Source organism: Littorina saxatilis, linkage group LG3 (genome assembly GCF_037325665.1).
Source record: "Littorina saxatilis isolate snail1 linkage group LG3, US_GU_Lsax_2.0, whole genome shotgun sequence".
NCBI classification, from domain to species: Eukaryota; Metazoa; Mollusca; class Gastropoda; order Littorinimorpha; family Littorinidae; genus Littorina; species Littorina saxatilis.
Genome location: NC_090247.1, coordinates 10342650 through 10360868, shown reverse-complemented (window position 1 = coordinate 10360868; position 18219 = coordinate 10342650). Strand labels below are relative to the sequence as shown.

Here is an 18219-nt window from a genome sequence, read left to right as displayed (position 1 = left end):
GACTACCGTTAGAAACGCCATTCAATTTCCAGTTCAAAGCATTTTGTTTGATGCACCTTACTTCTCTAGTCTTTGTGTAGCCTTTTGACAAAGGCGGTAGGGGTCAACTGTTTCAGAGGCCAAAAAAGGCATGTTTTGCGGCCATTTTTGAGGGGGTCCTCCACTCAAAGAGCCATATCTGCTCAAGTTCTCAATGAATTGCTTTAGAAATTTCAGAAGTTATGACTAATAGTAATACAGGGCCTAGCATTGTAAGCCGTTCGGCTTACTTTACGCCAAAATAACATCTCCAGTACGCGGAACTCGATTTGGTGTACGCCGAAATGCAAAAACCTGTTATTCCCAAACGGTAAACCCAAACAGTCCCAGCTTTCGTTTTGTGCGCTGTTCGAATTCTCAATCGGTTTGACAGTTTGCTTGAGCACGCACTTCCTCTGGCATCGCGCGAGCTTGCTTTGTGCCGGTGTTTTGTGGCTCTAGACTTGAAATAATGTCTCGAAGCGACATGGTTGAACGGGGTCAGCCATTCAGTGACAAAGAATCCAGGTATTCCTGGAAGTGGGAATGGCACTTTCAGGCCAAATGACACAAGATTGTCAGTTTTCTTGTTTTCTGTCTGTGTTTTGCTTGTTGGTGAAGGCATAATTTAGTTGCTCAATCTTCTTTTGGGGAGGGGGGGGGGGGGGTAAAATTTTCTATTTTCACAGTTTTTTTCTATTTCACCACTATTTATAATTATATTTCTTCTTTTTTTTCCCCCACATTTGCTTTATCAATACACAGACCCCCGCCTTTGTAAGCTGAACTCGCTTTTTCCAATGCTAGGCCCTGCTAATAGGCTGACCAAAATCTGTGTTGATTTTGGTGAACGTGTATACTAAGCGCATCTTATAACGCAACGTTTCCGAAAGACCTAAACAAATATTCGTATTAATTCAGGGTTTAAGGACAAAAAATCGTGACATTGCATGCTAAGAAAAAAATGGTAGGGACAACTGGTGCCAAAGTTTCAGGCAGATCTGAGTGCTGGTTTACATTTGCTGAAAACTCATTTCTACCCTCTATAGTGTCATCACCACTAGCCTCATCATTCTGATCAGATGTTGAACCTTCACTATGTTCATGACTATCATAGTCTCCGTCAACCTACTCAAAATCTTGGTCTACAACAGTGCAATCCTTTTCATCACCAAAAGCTTTTGCTTTATCAAAGTGTTTTTTGTGTGTTTTTTTCTCTCATACTCTCTGCTCTAACTACTCACATTTCACTTCAAAAGCAATGTCCACAGATGTGAAAGACTGAACCTTCCTAGTGCAGCTGGCACAGTAACTGTTCCTCTATTCATGCCTGGAATGCTTCACTCTCTGCATTCACCATACAATGTTAAGTCAGAACATCACATTCTTTCCAGTCCTTGAAGCTGACTTCCGCGGACCGGCACTGTGGCCTAGTGGTAAGGCGTCCGCCCTGTGATCGGGAGGTCGTGGGTTCGAACCCCGGCTGGGTCATACCTAAGACTTTAAAATTGGCAATCTGGTGGCTGCTCCGCCTGGCATCTGGCATTATGGGGTTAGTGCTAGGACTGGTTGGTCCGGTGTCAGAATAATGTGACTGGGTGAGACATGAAGCCTTTGCTGCGACTTGTGTCTTGTGTGTGGCGCACGTTATATGTCAAAGCAGCACCGCCCTGATATGGCCCTTCGTGGTCGGCTGGGCGTTGAGCAAACAAACAAACTTCAGCGTCTCCGCTAAATGTTTTAACGTAGAGGGGGGAATCGAGACGAGGGTGTGGTGTATGTGTGTGTGCGTGTGTGTGTGTAGAGCGATTGAGAGTAAACTACTGGACCGATCTTTATGAAATTTGACATGAGAGTTCCTGGGTATGACATCCCCGGACGTTTTTTCATTTTTGACTCACATGCGAAGCAAAAGTGAGTCTATGTACTCACCCGAGTCGTCCGTCCGTCCGTCCGTCCGTCCGGACGTCCGTCCGGACGTCCGTCCGTCCGGAAAACTTTAACGTTGGATATTTCTTGGACACTATTCAGTCTATCAGTACCAAATTTGGCAAGATGGTGTATGATGACAAGGCCCCCAAAAACATACATAGCATCTTGACCTTGCTTCAAGGTCAAGGTCGCAGGGGCCATAAATGTTGCCTAAAAAACTGCTATTTTTCATATTTTTCCCATTTTCTCTGAAGTTTTTGAGATTCAATACCTCACCTATATATGATATATAGGGCAAAGTAAGCCCCATCTTTTGATACCAGTTTGGTTTACCTTGCTTCAAGGTCAAGGTCACAGGAGCTCTTCAAAGTTGGATTGTATACATATTTTGAAGTGACCTTGACCCTGAACTATGGAAGATAACTGTTTCAAACTTAAAAATTATGTGGGGCACATGTTATGCTTTCATCATGAGACACATTCGGTCACATATGATCAAGGTCAAGGTCACTTTGACCCTTCTGAAATGTGACCAAAATAAGGTAGTGAACCACTAAAAGTGACCATATCTCATGGTAGAAAGAGCCAATAAGCACCATTGTACTTCCTATGTCTTGAATTAACAGCTTTGTGTTGCATGACCTTGGATGACCTTGACCTTGGGTCAAGGTCACATGTATTTTGGTAGGAAAAATGTGTAAAGCATGTGAGTCGTATGGGCTTTGCCCTTCTTGTTTCGATAAATGTCTGATGACGTCATATCCGGCTTTTTGTAAAAGTTGAGGCGGCACTGTCACACCCTCATTTTTCAATCAAATTGATTGAAATTTTGGCCAAGCAATCTTCGACGAAGGCCGGATTTCTGTATTGCATTTCAGCTTGGTGGCTTTAAAATTAATTAATGATTTTAGTCATTAAAAATCTGAAATTATAATTAAAATTATTTTTTTATAAAACGATCCAAATTTACGTTCATCTTATTCTTCATCATTTTCTGATTCCAAAATCATATAAATATGTTATATTCGGATTAAAAACAAGGTCTGAAAATTAAAAATATAAAAATTATGATCAAAATCAAATTTCCGAAATCGATTTAAAAACACTTTCATCTTATTCCTTGTCGGTTCCTGATTCCAAAAACATATAGATATGATATGTTTGGATTAAAAACACGCTCAGAAAGTTAAAACGAAGAGAGGTACAGAAAAGCGTGCTATCCTTCTCCGCGCAACTACTACACCTGTAGTGCAGAACGGAGGAATGGATCGTAACTTGGCGGTAGCTCCAATGGGCAGATTGAATTTCGTTTTGAAACCGACACATGTAGTTTTCTGCATAGTCCATCGTGACTACAGCACATCCTTTCGGCATATCAGATGTCAAGTTCAGGTACTGGAGTCGCTGCCACCTCGCAGTCTTCCAGTGAAGGGCAAGTTTCTCCATTTCCATTTCGAGTTCGTCAATCATTTGGCCTAAAGTTCCCGTTTTCTGAAGTGTGTGTGTGCGGTTATGTGTGTGTGTGTGTATGCGTGTGTGTTGTTGTCGTCAACGTATTATAATAGTAGAAGTAGCTGTCCACAATTCAAATACATTTCCAAAGTCGAATAAACATACGATGTCAAACACAATATGTACATAGGCATGAAAAGGAGTCTAAAACTGTGACATGCTCAGGAAAACTTTTAGCCTAAAAAGGAGACACACAAAGAAAGGCTAGACAAATCCAGTCACACTTATAAGCTCATAAACACACTATAAGTTCAAAAAGTAGTTTATTTTTAACAAACTAGTAAATTTAAATCCCGGCATATGTACATAACTTGTCACAACGTCACAAACTTCATTTAACCTTACAAGTGCACTATGACAGAAAATAAACATAACCCAAGCAAAAAACCCACATTAAATGACTTTAAATATCAAAACAACACCAAAAACAAAAATCTAACATTATTACACCCGACTAGAGCATTGTGTACATAACCGTCACATCATATCACAAAAATGCAACAAAAAAGGTGACAAAAGACGATTTCTGACCCCTCAGTACAAAACACATGTAAAAGAGATAGACACCAGACAGCCACAGCAAGGAGAAATGTAATCACAGAGGATGAAAGGAATAACATCCTTTTTCACTTCATCCGTAAATAATTGCTAAAAAATCGAGATTAAAACAACAATTTAACCACACAGAATGAAACCAACATCAAATATAGTTAGAAATGCTTACAACTATGAAGTTAAAGTGGCAAACAAGCAAAATTCGGTTATAGGGGCTAGACAATTAAAAAAACCAGCAGCAGTCAAACGTCCCGTACGAAACGTTCTTATAAGAAATTGGACCCAATTTCATATAAGATTCTTATAAGAGTCTTGTATGACAATTTCATATATGTGGCTTATAGGTATTTTAAATGCAAATGAGGTAAATTCTTATAAGAAACTTATATGAATCATATATGAACCTATAACCTGAGCTCATATAGGTCTCTTATATGAATCTTATATTCTCTTATAAGAAAGCTATAGGTCTCTTATATGAAATGTTCATATATGAGACTTATAAGAATCTTATATGAAACCTACATCTCCCTTATAGGATTCTTATATGTCTCATATATGATATTTATATGTCTCATACTAGACACACGACCTTGACCTACATTTGTGTTTACAAGGGAAATAACACCTGCTTAACCCAATTTAACTGTCTTGACTTTGAATTATAATGAATCCAACTGCAAAATACCTTTTGGTTCAGTATATATACATATCTTTACTGAAGTTGTGTTTATTTTGAGGGCAAAAACAAACAGATCTCTAAATCACTGGTCACAAGAAGAGGAGTAAGACATGCATTGTCCTCTTCAAATCCAATACTTTGAAACTTGAAATTATGAACAAGAAACAACAAACAAGTTACAGCCACAAATAATTTTCTTGAATATGCACAGCTGTCACAGTTTCTTGTTGCTTGAACCAAAGTAGTGCTGGTAAACATGATTTGATCACCTGATGCAGAACCAGAACTGTAAAGTAAAACAAATAATGGAGGGAAATTCTGGATTTTGAATAAAAACACAAACCTGTCAGTGTCAAGCTGTTGGGTTGGTTGGGCTGCCAGCCACCCACAAACATCAGCATGACATAAACATTCTCTTCACATATTCATACATCAAGTCCAATTATTTCTGTAAGAACTTTGCATTTTAGTCCTGCTCTTTCACTGATTTTCTGCTAAACATCCTCACAGAGCTGCTGTCACAAAGATGGCCGTTCAGTCAGGGGGAGATAATGCTCAAGGCAAACCATCCACTTCCTGTTCATATATGAAACATATATGAAAGCCAGTATTGCCAGTAATTCAGCATTGTCCAATATTTTTTCTAAGTCCTGAATTCTCCTATGCAGAAACTAAGTGATGATTCATATAAGAGTCATATAAGATTCATATAAGAAACATATAAGAGAACTATAGGTTTCTGGAAGTGCAGGTTCTCATATATGATTCATATATGATTCTTATATGAATTGGGGTCTTTTTCATATAAGAGACTTATAAGAAACCTATTCCTACAACTGACATACATAGCTTTTTACTTGTCATATATGAAACTTATATGTTTCTTATAAGAAACTTATAGGTTTCTTATATGTCTCTTATATGTTCATATATGTTCATTTCGTACGGGATTGTACATAACATCACAGCGTGACATAACCAAAACAGATACATTAAAACAAGAACATTCTGACCCAACAGGCAAACAAATGTATGGACATCTCCAAATAAATGAGAAGAACCCTTAAGAAGTAAAAGTTGTGGATGAAACCACCATAAATCCACTATACAGCAAAAGAAACCTATGTGTACCCATTTTAAATCAAAAAACAAGATAACATATGTAGCAGGTAAGAGATAAGAGGGAAAAATACATTGTACATAACGCCACACTGAGACACCTAGGATTCTGAGTGATGTATCTTAAACAGATGCACACCTACAAAGGCAGAAATTATAAGAAAACAAATGACACACAGAAGGTACAAATAAAAAAGCAACTAGCAGCCCTGGAACATAAATTTAGATCATCATCAGAAAATGCAAGAAAAATGAGAATGTGTACATAACATTACAACAGGAGATTATCTTTCATGCATTGAGTGCTGGTGAGTACTGCTCACTTAGATTTTGTCAGTTGGGAAATGATCACTGTTTATCAACAGACATAGGAACAAGAATACATGAAAAAGTATATAAGTGTAATATGATTGTGAAATAAGTTATCATTTCTGAAGATGGTTAAAACAGGATGTGTAAATAAAAATCTTGAAGCTCACAAAAAAAGTCTGGTCTCAGCCATAAGTCTCATGTAGGCTATGCCTCCTGAAAGATTTAGCAGCAAACATGTAAATAAAAGCCCAGTGTTCAAGGGACATCATGTAGCCGTCCTCCTTGAAGACTTGCAGGATGTTGCACACGGGTATAAAAAAAAAAATTAAAAAAACATTTTTTCTTCCCACAGCCCAATTCCTCAGGAAGACCTCCCAGGCTCCCCCAGCAGTAGCTTTTGTGATCTGAAATAAAAAGCGATTTGCAATTATAGATGAATGTATAGTTTCTGAAATGCTTGCTATAATGTTTGGATTTTACACTATCTGCTATCATCACAGCAAAACGATATGATGTGACGTTATGAACATTTTCAGGGTCATAAAAACAGCTGAATGCAGTCATCTACTGCTCAGCTTTTAATTCTTTTAGCAAAAAAGAACAAGATTTGATCGTAGTAGAGAACTCTCAACTGCACAGCCTTCAGAACAAGATTTCAATAACGTGTACATAATGTCACACGTCACCCAGACAAGCTATCTCGAACTAAAGGCGTGTGAAGTTATGTACACGCAGTCATGGAAGAAAACACGAATCCCATAGAGAAAAGTCTGAATCTCATAACTCGGTCATTTACAAAGAACAACAAAAAAATGAACCACAAGTCTGAAAGAACGAAAATCAAAGAAAATCATTGATAAAAATGGTAAATATTCCGCGCCTAGCCCGAAGACAGTAATCTCATGATGTGACGTTATGAACATCGCACCGTACTTTCTCAACCGATTTCCTAGCCCGTCAGAAAGTCCCTTTCAACGCAGGAACAAAAGAAATCAACATAGTAATGTTTTCCACCTATTTGTACAAAGATTCTATTTGTATTAGCTTAACCATGCATCGTACGTTATCCGTCACGACAACACCTTCGTATCTGAACAATCAAAATAAAATTTCTTCATTGTGCGTCAGATCGGAGACTTCGTTTAGCGCGCGATATTTTCGACTTGCACTCAACCATCGTTACAAACAAACAAAACACGTCTCAAACAGCAATATGACTTACAAAATGGATAAAACTTGCCATCATTGTGTACATAACACATTTCAAAGAATCACGACAAAACACTTACCTCCTGTGTTCTCTTATTTCTCGTTCGTTTCAAACGCAGACTTCTTCAAATGAAACTACGATCGCATGGCTGGAAGTCAGTAAACAAAGTTTGTTCACACCCCTTGTAGAAACGAGTCCATGCGCGGAAGAAAATATAGTACATAACTAACGCGTCACGACGCATCACGCAGTTGGCCGAAAAACCTTTCCCGTACCGCTGTTTATCATTGGATTCGTGTTTTAAACTTATTTTCACACAGAAGAATGATTTTTCATCGAAAATCAACAAAAACTTTGTTGTTCTAAAAGTTGAGAATGAATGTCGGCTCATTAATACACTCGGCCGGAAAATCACGACAGAGTACGACGTACATTCTAGCCTATGGTAATCTTCCGGTAAGCTCGACTCGGCAAATTTCGGGGCACTTCAAACTTTGCAAGGGAAAGACCGACCATTTCAGAATAGAATCTCCGTATTTTTTCTATATTTTGGACAGTGATCTGACAGTATGGGAAAGTTTGCCGAGCACACTGTACTTGGTGTCACAGAATTGCAACAGATCACCGTCAATAATCACCAACAAAACATCGATTATATTCCGCACACGTGAACCACACGCTACGGAGTCATGTCCGAGCCGAGAAAAATACCTTCTTCGTCAATGCTCTTCATGTTCACGATTTTAAATAAAAAAGAAGCATCAACAAGAGACCTTTTCCGGAGGTTGTATCACTTTTTCTGACTCGACGCCATTTTGTGCCTGTGACCATATATGTTGATAAAAAAAAAAGCAAGAACTAAATTTCGAATCACCAGTTCAATGTACAAAACTCTGGTTCCTCTGTCACGTTCAGTCAAAGGGAAGCAACTTCACTGGTTTTCGTGTAGCCTGTCGATGAACTGAAAATAGGGTTACTTCCCTTACATTGTTAGGCTTCCAAATCTAAATTTTCGAATGTAATATTCTCCTTTATGTTTCAAAATATAAACCACTTCACATTTCTTGGTTGAAGATGCATTGTTCAGTCTCTCTTGGTCCATTTCCCGTTGATTTTCTCCTCAATGAACACATTCATCCCTCTTTCTTTCACACGAACCACGAGGCCATTCTTTCTCAGATTCCATGCATTCTTTCTCAGTTCCGCTCTTTTGACCCTGGCTTCTTGCGGCAGATCGGACATGATCGAGATTTTCATGTTTTTGTCCTTCAGCTTGGTACAAGCCTGCAACACGAGATCTTTCTCCTTCAGCTTCACGAATCTGACAATACAAGCGTTGTTCCTTTGTCCGTCTCTCCCCGGGATAGGGTGGCACGCGGCGATGAGAAGCGGTTCGATTATTTCCAGAGTAGATCGGAAAAATGACATAACCTTGCCTTCACAGTCCCCTGTGATGTCGAGGCCAAACACGAGCAGGTTGTACTTTCTGCTATGGTACTCTAGGTCGGCCGTTCTTTCGTTGACTTTGGTGATCGCCTCCTCTGCAGTGACGATTCTGTTTGTCATAGTGGTCATGCTAGCTAGGAGGTTGGCTTCCATCTTCTGCGCCCATCGGGGTGCCTGTTGGTCCTCTTCGCCCTCAGTAATGTTGTTGGACATGTAATTGATCATCTGCTTTTGTTTCCCGGTTTTATTCGCCTTTGGAGGCATGGTTATTTTGATTTAGTTTGCAGAGCGAGAGAGTGAGAGAGAGAGAGAGAGAGAGAGAGAGAGAGAGAGAGAGAGAGAGAGAGAGAGAGAGAGAGAGAGAGAGAGAGAGAGAGAGAGAGAGAGAGAGAGAGAGAGAGAGAGAGACTTAGACTTAGACTTAGACTTAGACAGAATGGAACATTAATTACGCAATCACACTTGCGCACTCACACGCAGACGCACAAGGAGGAACACATATATAATACTAATAATAATATACACACAACTAAGTGCCATTCAACAAGCACACAGTGAGCCTACCAAGACAGGTAGATTTAGCATTATGTAGGCATGCAGCAGTCAATATTTCAGAGTAATAAAATAATTATAATTAACAAAGCTAGCTACAATACCGGCAGCGTAACTTATGAAGACCTCAGTATGTGTTTCCTGAGGGAGGTTTTGAATGCGTTCAATGAACGGCACGTTTGTACATTCGAAGGAAGAGAGTTCCACAGTGAAGGTCCCACAAAAGCAAAGCTAGTTTTGTATAGATCTATGCGAGTCCTTGGTAATATATATATAGATTTGTTTGACACATAGCGCTCGGAAGCTTTAGTCAAGAATGCATTTAGGTATGGTGGGGCCAGCTCATTGAGCGCCTTGTACATTAGAATTAAGATGTTGTAATCAAACTGCTGTTGAAGTGGAAGAATATTGGCTACCTTCAACTTTTCTGACGTGGACAGATAAGGATTGGTTACAATAAGCTTAGCACCTCTTCTGTGCAAGGAGTTTAGTTTTTTCATTATATTTTCACTGGCACCGCACCATACAGTGGAGGCATAATTAATATATGATAGACAGTGTGCCACGTAAAACATTTTCAGTCCCTCCTTGTCTACAAAGGGTTTTAGTTTAGATAAGAGATGGAGATTGCTTGACAGCTTTTTACAGATATTCTTAACGTGTATGTTCCACCTAAGCTCCTGGTCAACTTTAATTCCTAGTACTCTGTGTGATGAAACCTGTTCTATAGGATCTGAGTGCAGTTTTAAGTTGAGGAGAAGGGGCGCTCTCTGATGTTTCTGTCTAGATGTGACTACCATACTGCTGGATTTTTTGGGATGCAGGGTCATTTTGTTGTTACTACACCACTGTTCAACGTCGTTGATTCCCTGCTGAAGGTCAGCCTCCACTTGAACTATTTTTTTGGACGATGAGTGAAGAGAGCTATCATCAGCAAAAAGCTCACAAGATACATTTTTTAGTTTAGTTATGAGAATATTGTGATCGACTGTTTCAAACGCTTTCCTCAGATCGAGGAAAACTGCACCAACTAATTTGGAATCGTTGATAGCCGACAGCCAGGTGTCACAGAGACGGACAAGAGCCGTGGAACAAGAATGAAACTTACGAAAACCAGATTGGAATTGGTAAAAAAGATCGTGGCTTTCCATGTGATGGAATACATGTTTATGGATATGCATCTCAAGAGGCTTAGAGAGCACCGATAGAACAGAGATAGGACGAAGGTTGTTGATGTCGCTAGAATCCGACGTCTTAGGAATAGGAATAACTTTAGCACATTTCCACTCCAGAGGGAAGACCTTTGTTTTAATACATAGATTGTACAAGAACGTCAGGGACTCTACTATATACGGAAGTGAAAGTTTTAGATAGAAGGTACTAATAGTGTCTACGCCCACAGACTTTTTATTCTTGAGGTCAGATATATATTTCCCTACTTCATGAACTGCCAGTGCAGGGATAGGGCTCTGGTCAGCAGACCGCAGCCGGTCACTACAGAAACTCTCAAGGAGAGGGTTAGAGAACTCGTTTTGTGTGGCTATAGAATTAGATTGGGTAAGGAGGGACGCGGCGGACAAGAAGTGGTTGTTAAGCGTGTCTGACGATGCCACGACCGAGGGCGCTAAAGACGGCTTACGCTGCTTATGCGTAACCTCGTTCATGGCACGCCAGAGGTGCGCTGTATCACAATTATTCGAAATCATCTGTTCGAAATACCTACGTTTCGAATTTTTCACTAAAACACTGATTTTGTTCCTCTGAAGTTTGTACTCGTTAGTGTTTTTGTCCTTCTTAAGCGTGTCCCTAATTTTCATAGCCTCCATTATTTCAGCTGTAATCCACCCAGGCTGCGCCTTTTGTTTAACTCTCCTCCTTCGAATGGGGGCATGCTTGTCCACAATAGGCATAAACAAGCTTTGCCACAAGGATAAGGCATCGTCAGAATTATCACAATTATGTACAGGAGAAAAGTTGACATGACTCAAATCATATAAAAAGGAAGTTTCATTAAAGTTCTTAGTTGAGCGGTACTCAAAGGTGGTATGCTCGCCCTTGGCACGCTTCCGTGGTCTCCATGACAACGTGCACATGATGGGACTGTGGTCACTGAGACTGACATCAGAGAGCCGGACGTTAGACATGTTTACATTATTGGTATAGATATGATCTAGTAGGGTGGAGGAGGTGGGAGTAACTCGCGTAGGCTGCTGCACCAGTTGTTGCAGTCCAAATAAATTGCAAGTTGACTCCCAGGATGTGTGTGTTTTAAAAAGATCAATGTTGAAATCCCCTAAAAGAATATTTTGGATTTGCCGTGACCAAGTCCATCATGTGCACAAAGTCATCATACCAGGCATAATTATAAGAGGGATTTCTGTACAAGATACAGATAAGTATGGTAGAGTCTTTAGCACTACGCTTTAGCTGAACCCACATGCTCTCCACTCCCCCGGTCTCTAGATCCGGGCGCCGCGTGACATAAGGCAATACGTCATTGTGAACATAGATGCCGAGGCCCGTCTGGGGAGAACGAGTGGCGTCCTTTCGAAGAAAAGTATAATTGGGAATGGAGAGTTCGGAATCAGATTGCAAATTTAAGCGGGTTTCCGTGAGACCAAGGAGGTGGAGGCGCGGGGGTCCGCTAAGAAGAGAGATGTCATGCAACTTGTTGCCTAGGTGATACACATTAACATGACCGACACGTATGCCCGAGGAAGAATGAGCAAAATCTCTCATATGGGCCAAAACCAAAAGGTGCCAAAGAGACCACTGAATTTTCATTTTGTGGTTCTCAATATGTCTTGTGTGTTTTTGATGTGCTAAATGAATAAACTATACGATTTTTCCATTTAAAAGAATGTAAGATGTCGACATTATGAGAAATTAGTGTTTTAGGTAACGTCCGCAAAACTGTTTCTTGTGAGGCAGAACAGGTTCAACAGCATCATTTGCTACCTTCAATTCCAATAGCAAGATTAAAAATCGTATTTTTTTTTAAAGATCTGGTGGACTCTTTTGATTCATAGTCAAATAAAGTGATTGCAGATCAGATTATTTGAAAATGGTCTTCGTGTAAATGTCGCGTCACTAGAAACAATTTCATCATCCACAAAAAACAATAACTACTTCTTGATCAAACTTTTTAATATCTCACTTTCTTCATACCAACTATATGGTCTTCAACAGATACAAACTATATAGTGTACTTCAATGAAAAAATAAGCAAAACTTCTGTTTCTTGTGACAAACCATGTGTGACATAATGGTAGATTTAAAGTCACACGTGACAAGAAACAGTTTAATTAGCACAAATCAACACAGGGAGTGGAAGAAACACTATATTCAGTAATATGATGAAACTTGATAAGAAAATGTGTTTCATTCGTATTGTTTGAATGTATTTTAAAGAAAACAATAAGCAAAACCTGTTTCTCGTAACAAACTGTGTGACATAGAGGTAGATTTAAAGTCACATGTGACAAGAAACAGTTTAATTAGCACAAATCATTTAACCACAAAAACAGGGAGTGGAAGAAACACTATATTCAGTAATATGATGAAACTTGATAAGAAAAAGTGTTTCATTAGTATTGTTTGAATGTATTTTAAAGAAAAAATAAGCAAAACCTGTTTCTCGTAACAAACTGTGTGTGACATAGAGGTAGATTTAAAGTCACATGTGACAAGAAACAGTTTAATTAGCACAAATCATTTAACCACACACACAGGGAGTGGAAGCAGCACTATATTCAGCAATATGATGAAACTTAATAAGAACAAGTTTTTCATTAGTATTGTAAATCCTTTTGTTGAAAAAAAAAATTTGATTTATTCATGTTTCCTGTGACAGTTACGTCACATATTGTTGTCACATGTTACAAGAAACATCTGAAATTACACAGAGCCATTATTGCGGCAAATATTTTAAAACAAGTTACTTGACATCTGAATAACATTTGAAATGAATCAAGAAGCAGTAAGCTTCATTTTTTGTAAAGCAACACAGCAAGTACAAACATGTGGTCTTCTGTTTCTTGTGACAATCTTGTCACAACACATGCAACAAAAATGTAATCCATTATACAAATTATTTATTTATTATCATTGCTTAACGTCTAGCTGACCACGGAGAGCCGTCTCTAGACGTCCCCACGCTGCCAACTAAAAAACATCATTGAATCGGTATGTCACTGGCCCCGTAGGAAGCAAGTTTATATGGCCATAAAATTGGGAGGCGCTGGAAACGTTGAGGTAGTATCCTCTATTTTTCAAAACCAGGTTAAAAGAAAAGTATAAAAGGAATTTAGACGTTGTTATACATCAGCATGCACGATAGTGTGAAAGAAAAACAATCATTAGTTACAACACTTTTGAGAGCAGCACCAATAATTGTTGAACTCTTGTCAAACTGGTTATTGACAAATAAACTAATTCAAAACTTTTGATTAGCACCCAAATTAGTGATGACTACTTATTGTATTGTCATTAACGCATAAAACTTTGACAAACACACTTGACTAGCACCAACATTAGTTGCAAACTGTGTTGTCAATTCGCTTTAACACATCAGGCTGTGGACAAATAAAAACACAACCAAAAACTTTGACGAACCAAAATTAGTTAATTGTGTTGCCAATTCAAAAACAACAATGGCAAGTCATGGAAAAGGTCAGACAAACAACACCACCAAAACTGAACTAGCACCAAAACGCGCTGTTTAGAAATGAAAATGTTGGTGTTACACGTATTTTGTGTCAAACATTTGACTAGCACCAATTACAAACACCAGTAAACTCTGGTATCGGTGAAAACATTCATTGTCAAAATAATCAATTGGAAACATTGAAAATAAAATATTTTGAAAGTTGAAAATGGGAGACATAAGTGTAACAGTTGAAATGACCAGTAATTATTCTCAGTCTCAGAAGCACACACTTCAAACATGAGGAAATGTGAAGAAAATTGTTCGCCCATCCTGCTGCATGGTGTAGTCATCGAGGATCTCTGTGATGTCCGAGAGTGGCAAGAAGAAGCTGCCTCTAGCGGAGTCCGGTCTTTTCCATGACTTGCCATTGTTGCACTTCACCAAGTACACTCCCCAAGCTCCTCGTTGTCCATGAACGGCAGTCTCACCTGATGTTAACTGCAAGAACAAAGCAGTCATGGAGCACCTTCACAATTAACATTCAATTATGTGCTTCAAATAATAACAAATGTACAATGCGTTTTTATGCACTCAGAAAATCCACAGAGTAGCGTAATTATTGTTTTCAGTTTGACTGTGTATCTGTTTGTTTATGTTTGCTTTCGGGTTGAGAGTGCGCTGTGTTATTGCCGCATTTTTTGTTTCAAATTATTTTTGTTTGTTGAAAGCACACCAAGAACAAAATATCTTATGGAAAATGAAAATGTATACATCTTATCTAAGTAAAATCAAATCAATTGCAATGAAGATGAATATATAAATTCTGTGAATTTACATTCGAACAAAATAAAATCATCCTAGCAATGTGAACAGGAAAGCTTCACTAACTTTATATAACTTATCATTACACTTGTCAATAGTAATATTTTTTTGGATAAGAACAAATTCACTGAACCACAACATTATGTTATATAACTTATAAATAAAGAAAATGCCAATCATTTCAGTTCTTACCTCTGCGACGTAGAGAAGACGATTTTTGGTCTCTTTCACACCCGTCGCATGTTGTACTCGTGCAAGCACGAAATCGCTTGCAGCCAGCTTCGATCCAAAACCTTATCTAGTTAAAGCAATAACTTGTGTACATATTTGAGGGTTTTTTGGTATAAAATGCCAACTTAGCAAATTGTATGTGAAACTATTTTTAAAAATAAGTCTCTCGTTCGAAACACGATTATAATTGTCGAAAAAAAATATATATATATGTGCTCACTCTGTGAGGGCATAACATATTAATTAACAAAAGACAAGCAATTGTTTCAATTATTACTGTCTTCTCTCATATTACTTAGTATTAAGAGTAAACTGAATACAACTTCAATTTTGTTTTACATTTAAAACAATTGTTTTATAAAAAAGGATACACGGAGGAACACGCACAACAAAGTGATTTGGCCCCCAGTCTGCTGTTGGCCCATGCCACCCTCTGGTATGGGTCCACATCACCCCGTAGTAGGCTGCTTCACCTGTTGCGTTGCCTCACACTGGGTGGACACAGTGATGCATGTCCCCCCGCACGTTGTGGCCAACCCCTTCTGGATAAACCGATTCAATCCTCATCTGAAGCAGTGTGGCAACGGCATACAGCTGCATGATGCCCATATACTTGCCAGATGTGACGCTTTCCATAACTTCGGTGTGGAACATCTCTTGTACAACATGGGGAGTAAGAACTTGGCCAACATAGTTTTCTGAATACATGGCCGACTTCTTCGGTAGGTTAGCCACCACATGGGACATGGTGTTGGAGAGATAAAACTGTCTATAGAGAGCCATTTCCACAGCAATTCTAACCCTCATTTCCACATGGTTATCTTCGTGGCCAAATGCTAGGACTGATGCACTGCGGGGAAGGCAGTTGCCATCCCCGTACACCTTGATTGGTGTGAATTCCTTCGGTCCATCAGATGGGTAGAGTAAAGTAGCTGTCTTGTCTGTTTTAAACTGCTGAGCGCTCATGCCTGTTTTCACAGACAGTGAATGCTTTTGCAGAACGGTTGTGCTCTCAGTGGCCACTTTCAGAAACTCTTCAAAAGAATGTGCAGCTTGCAACTTACGTTGCAGTTCCTGAAAGTCCCTGTGTCTGTCCTTTTCAACCCGAGGCATTGGTTGGGCTTGAGAGGAGGCCGATACTGCATTTGAGGTGGACTGGGACACATCGGGTGTTGGGGTGGACAGGGACACATCAGGTGTTGGGGTGGACTGGGACACATCAGGTGTTGGGGTGTACTGGGGCGCATCAGGTGTTGGGGTGGACTGGGGCACATCAGGTGTTGGGGTGGACTGGAGCACATCAGGTGTTGGGGTGGACTGGGGCACATCAGGTGTTGGGGTGGACTGGGGCACATCAGGTGTTGGGGTGGACTGGGGTACATCAGGCGGTGGGGTGGACTGGGACACATCAGGTGGTGGGGTGGACTGGGACACATCAGGTGGTGGGGTAGATTGAGATGCATCAGGTGGAGGGGTGGATTGGAACACATCAGGTGGAGTTGTGGTTTGGGACTCAGATGGTGGGGATGTCTGATGGCTTCCGGTTTTTGTTTTGCGTCTTTTATTTTCCTTAAGCTTGACAGAGCCATTTCTCCACCCACCAACAAACTGTTCATTCTCACATCCATCCTCATCCCTACAACGGCTGCAGAAGCAAGATAAATGACGGTAGACAAGTTCTCCGACCTCTCTCTTAGGCTTTAGTTGGTGGATCGAGCGACAACCCTTCAGTGTAACATAGTCTTCTGCCTTCTTTGAGCGCGAGAACTGATCTGCTGTGTAGAGCATGAATGACCTTTGCAGATGTGTTTTTCCGTGATCTTGTTCGTTTTCTTTGGGCAGCACCAAATTCTCGCAACAAAACTTGTGCATGTCTGAACCGCTTTGAATTGTTTCACGGCCACTAGCGACAGCCCTCGTTGCGCATCCTTTGACCGTTCCCCCACATCCATCACTCAGCGATTTTCCATGGCCAGCACCAAAATAATGGCGCTGAAGAACGAGGTTTGGGTGTTCGGCTGCCAGTTCAGTCATGTGGATGAAGGGGACTTTGCTTTTGAACTGTGATGCACAGCCGTCGCTCCATATGTGGACATGCTGAATGCCCTTCTCCTCAAGATGCTGGAGGATGTCGCTGAGGGCCTTCTTGCCAAATGCAGCATCATGATTGAGGTCATCAGACATGGCCACAACATATTCGGTGACGCAACTACAGCAGGAAGAAGAGCAGTGGTACTGCAGCACAGATGGACATAAGCTCACCTGCCGATAGCTCCAATGTGCAGATTGCACTTCATCCTGATAGCGACACAAGTAGTTTTCGGCAAAGTCGATGGTCACTATCGCAGTTTGTTCAGGCAGAGAGCTTGCAAGCCCTTGGTATTGGTCACGCTGCCACCGCGCCGTTGTCAGATGCTTGGCTAGGGTATTTAGCTCTTCCCTTAGTTCATGCAGCAATTGTTCCCAAGTGCCCGCTTTCTTCACCTGGTCCATCGGAGAACGGTCACTTTTCTGCCATTTGAACCATGTCACAGGTTCCTGCAAAGCGGGGAGTTTTCCGTCAAGACTGTCAAAAAAGACGTCAACACCACAGTTGCGGCAATTTCTGTCCACACAATCTCTCTGAAAAGTGCGGTGTTTGCACATAGTGCGCTCCACCAAGTCGTCTTCATGCTTGATCTTCAGATCATGGGGCAAAAATGGGTTGATCCTCTGAGCTTTCAGCATCGGATTGACACAATGTAGACACAAACATTGTCTGAAGGCTGCACTGCTGGACAGCAAGATGTGTTGTGGTCTTCTGCGTGTGAAGGACGTCAGGGAGATCTTGTATTGAGGATTCTTCTTACGAAACTCACCAAAGAGGCATTTGACAGTTTTCGTCAGCACTTTCTTGCCCTTCATTGAAATGGTGCTTACGGATTTTTTCCCTGGTAAACTAATACCTGCCTGTTCATAAAACTGTTCTACCCTATTGTCTCTGGGAGTTGTTCGCTTGTAGAGGTTCTTTCTGTTGACAGTGGTACTCACGCCCGCAAGCAGTCCATTTACGAAGTGAAGTTTACACAAGGAGACCCTATCTCTTTTCTGTTTCAAATTTTTTCGGGCATTTCTTATCACTCTCCCAAAGGATACTTTGCGCAGTTTTTCTTGACAATCTGATTCAGAATGAGCCTTGTT

The 18219-nt window shown here is 40.3% G+C and overlaps 1 protein-coding gene across 1 annotated transcript; it reads right to left on the bottom strand.

Annotated features, from left to right (window-relative positions):
• Window positions 1-13048: 13048 nt before the first annotated feature.
• Window positions 13049-17566, bottom strand: LOC138961578 (uncharacterized). The gene is made up of 3 exons (XM_070333237.1): window positions 15411-17566; window positions 15001-15101; window positions 13049-14484 (listed from the first exon to the last, which is right to left on the bottom strand). The coding sequence occupies exon 1, from the start codon at window positions 17530-17532 to the stop codon at window positions 15526-15528; it is 2007 nt and encodes a 668-aa protein (XP_070189338.1). The 5' UTR covers window positions 17533-17566; the 3' UTR covers window positions 13049-14484; window positions 15001-15101; window positions 15411-15525.
• Between the last annotated feature and the right edge of the window lie 653 nt (window positions 17567-18219).